Genomic DNA, 4199 nt, shown 5'->3' with positions numbered 1-4199 from the left:
GACAGCTGGAAACTGAAGACATTATATTTAAGTTTCTATGCTGCTTGTTAACTGCTGTTTGATATTAAACACGACAGAGTGTTTGAATTTGTTCTCACATGTTAGTATTTTGCTCATGCATTTGTTTGGTGCTTACTAAAAAAAGTCTAAGCAGGTCAATAAAACTTCTCCATGGAGGAAGAACCCTGCCATCTGTATGACTATTTTATTACAAAATATATAGATCGTAAATATATAGATAGTAATGCGAGAAAAAAGTAATTGAATCCTTTCCTGAAAGCAGGACATTTAGCAAAATCAGAACTGATTTAACAGAATTTTTTCAGCATTTTCAAAGACATTTGGAACTTTCTGTGCGCTATTAGTTTAATCAGACTATATTATTACAATCTAATATCAGATTGTCAGATTCAAATTTCATGACCGATCAACAATAACATCTTGGTGCTTAGTGATAACAAACCTTTTCTTGTAATTGTATTTTAAAAGTCTAATCAAAATGTTTACTTTAATCTGACAGTGCAAAGTGGAACTGACAGACTGCTTTTCTTCTATATGATAAAATATCAACTGAATTAACAGGTTTTAAAAATTACTCCACAGTTTTGTTTCTGCTTCAAAAATTAATTTGCATGATTAATTAACAGTATAGTTTATATTATAAGATATCATAGCATCAAATGCGTTTCCCAGCAGCAACAGGTAATACTGCTATAGTACATTTTCAAGTATGTATAATGAATGGAAGCACATTGTGTGTGTGAGTGTGTGTGTGTGTCCCTCTCCGACCTTTAATCTTGACAGTGGGGGAGTTGGGTCCAGCAGACTGCTTCCTCCATCCCCTCCAGTTCTGACAGAGGCTCTCGGCCTCCGAGATGAAGGAGCAGAGAGAGTCTTCTTCAAATCGGTCCGAGTCTTCAAAGGAGAACCTCTCCCCATCCTCCCACTCGGCAAACATCAGTTCCATTACATCCACTCTTAAAGAGGTTAGGAGTCCCGGGACAGCGATTTGAGTCTACGGCCTTTCTGCCGTCTAAAAAACAAGGGGAAGCCCGACAAACAGTGCCCACAGCTCCAAAAGAGTCAGTCTGAACACTGGGGGAGGGGAGACCACTAACAACCAAATCACTGCCGAGAGGCTTATCGCCTCAAACACATACAATTTTTTAAAACAATGCTTTGAATAGTCTGCAAAAAATATATACAGCACAACTACAATTAATATTTGTCTACGTAGCTATTTGTGATTTCAGTCGGCATAAGCCACTGCGCAGAGGTGAAGCTTCCTTCCACACTTGGATTCAAAGCCAAAAACTCTGAATAGTGAAAAGTCTTTGACGGCAACTTTGCCGCTGAGATGCCCAACGACTCAAACTCACAAAGCAACGTTCCTGTCAAAAGTAGAAAATGAAAAACTCTCTCATCATAGAGCCACGAATAAGAATAGAAAACAGAGGTTAAAAAAAACGCTTGTTGGTGTAAATGTAAAGCCTCGTGAAGTCTCGAAGCGGTTTCGTTCATCCAGACGTCCTACTCTTTTCAGGCATTTAGCTCAACTCACACTGGGTATCAACATTAACTACTGCTGCATTATAACGATCCTGAAAGAGTCTTTCTCACAAGAAAGAAGATGTCAAACACCTGTGGTGTTAATATTGCAAAGTGTCTTCTCTGTTTCTCGTTTAATGAGCTAGTTTTAATGTCATTTTCATCTGCAATGGAAATAAGAATTAGCTAACGTTAGCAGATAGGCTAACAAATGCCAACTTGGATACTATAAACATGTCATGCGCTGTAGACAGTTAAACTACGATTAAATATCGTTTATATTTCCGACTACAGGCTTATTTTGCTCGATTTACCTTCGCTGTGCTACCTTATGTTAGCTATATGTACTAGCATTAGAAAGCTAACCTCCAGTCGGCTAAGTTCAACTAGCTTGAATAGCTGTTTGTTTACATTTACTGCTGATGTTGTACACCTTCCGCACATTAAGGACTACATACTTTCTTACATCGCATATCTTCCGGACTTAGGCATATATCTAGGTTACGCTTGTTTCATATTATGATCTAAATCCACGCTCTTAGCATTTTTTTCCGTTCTTTGTGCTGATATTAGAGGCTCTGTCTGACGTAAAAGCTGGCATATTCCTCAGTCAGATCTGATGAAGAAATTCAAACGAGTCCTTTAGATAGCTCCCTTCGCAACTGTCACCAGTTGTCCGTCTTAAAATCCTCTATGCCTTCAAATGACACCGGGATATCAGGATGATTTTTCCCTTATCCCACTCGTCAAAGCGTTATCAAAGTGTATCAACCTGTCTGCCGGGGGAAGATGGCTCACCTCTTCTACAGCTCCTCCTCGATCAGCTGATCACAGCTTCCGGTTGCCAGCTCTAGAACGACACCGCTGAGCCCGTTGCTGTAGCTCGGCTGGAGAAGCCTGCTGTGAGACGAGGCATTAACCAACTCGATACAGTTAAGCATAATGTATCGAGTATATCCACGTGTCATACTTAATCTGGGGTAATCAGTTTTGTCACTAATTAAGCCACTGCCTCCAAATTAATTATGCCACCACAGCCTCCAAACTTCAAAAGCCCGTTTTGTATTTGACAGCGACAGGGCTGGGTATCGTCACTGATTTCTAGAATCGATTCAATGCCGATTCACAAGGTCCCGAATCGATTTGATCCACGATTCGATTTAATTCGATTCGATTCAATTCGATTTGAATCTGGGAAATTTTGACAGCCAGAAATTTCCTGGCCTGGGATTTTATAAAAATATTCTGCAGTACATCAAAAACGAAAGAAAACCATTAATCAACAATGAACAATACAATCAACACATGAACAATACCTCTGAAATTACAGAGGTTTTATCAGAGACACGGCTAAGCGTTTTGCATTTTGCATAATTTTAAAAAGTTTAAATTTGTTCAGTATTGAATGGCAGAAATTAGGTTTTCTTTTTGGAAGTATATAAAACGGGGGAAAAAACACGTCGGTGAACAATTACTATTCTAAATGAATTATTATCCGTTATTTACCTGTGATTTATTATTATTATTATTTTGTTTGGTTTTTTTTTAGCAATTCTTTACCACAACAGTTCACACTTGTTCTATGAGCCTCTCTGTAGGTTTCTTAGGTCTAGTAGACCTTCTCAGTATCTCAGACATTGGGGAAGGTGAAGGAGGCTCACTGTGGTGCTCAACAGGGTTAGCACCTTGTTGTTCAGTTCCAGTCTCTGTGTCCTGATGTTTAACATCCTGTGTCTTTAACAGACTTCTCCGGTTTCTTCTTAACACTTGTCCATTCTCTGTCTGAACAGCAAACGATCTGGGCCCTACTTCGCTGAGAACTGTTGCTTTTTTGTCCCAGAAATCTGGACCTGCAATCCTCACAACATCTCTTTCCTGAAGCGGTTCCAGACCCCTTGCAGTTTTGTCATAGTTCATTTTCTGTCTGTGCTTGAGTTTCATCCTTTTGTCGGTCAGCTTGTCGTCATGTGCATTGTCATTTTCCTTGGAAATGTGTGGAAGTGTGGTGCGGAGCTTGCGATGCATGAGTAGCTCAGCAGGTGATGCCCTACACTCCAGGGATGAAGCTGTGTAGCTTAGCAGAGCCAAGTAAGGGTCGGTCTTACTGTCTCTTGCTTTTTTGAACAATCTCTTTACTATTTGGACTCCTTTTTCTGCCTGTCCATTCGCTTGGGGATACAAGGGACTAGAGGTGATATGTTGAAATCCATATTGTTTTGCAAAGTCACTAAATTCTCTACAGTCATATTGTGGACCATTGTCACTGATGACACACTGTGGAATTCCATGTCTGGCAAAAAAGCCCTTCATGTGTGTGATGCCTGACTGTGCTGATGTACTGGAAAGCTGTGCCACTTCTGGATAATTAGAATAGTAGTCAATCACCAAAACATAGTCCTTGCCATCCAGATGAAATAAATCCGTGCCTACCTTTTGCCATTATGCAAACTCTGTTCTGTACATTCTAATTCTGTTGTTTTCATTCAAACTCTGTTCTGTACATTCTAATTCTGTTGTTTTCATTCAAACTCTGTTCTGTACATTTTAATTCTGTTGTTTTGATTCAAATTCCATTGTTTTCATTCAAACTCTGTTCTGTACATTCTAATTCCGTTGTTTTCATTCAAACTCTGTTCTGTACATTCTAATTC

At 39.4% G+C, this 4199-nt stretch overlaps 1 protein-coding gene across 1 annotated transcript; it reads right to left on the bottom strand.

Moving 5' to 3' along the window:
- Positions 1–789: 789 nt before the first annotated feature.
- On the bottom strand, positions 790–2464 carry LOC106632882 (zinc finger SWIM domain-containing protein 8; the record flags this gene model as incomplete). Its single annotated transcript, XM_042217873.1, is given in 1 exon segment — positions 790–2464. A coding segment is annotated over 1 exon segment (178 nt), but the record flags the coding sequence as incomplete, so codon positions are not given.
- Between the last annotated feature and the right edge of the window lie 1735 nt (positions 2465–4199).

The sequence above is a fragment of the Haplochromis burtoni genome, unplaced genomic scaffold (genome assembly GCF_018398535.1).
Source record: "Haplochromis burtoni strain Fernald_Lab_line unplaced genomic scaffold, NCSU_Asbu1 Contig_3411, whole genome shotgun sequence".
Lineage (NCBI taxonomy): Eukaryota > Metazoa > Chordata > Actinopteri > Cichliformes > Cichlidae > Haplochromis > Haplochromis burtoni.
Note: the sequence above shows the minus strand (reverse complement) of the source record. Positions and strands in the feature narration are given on the sequence as shown.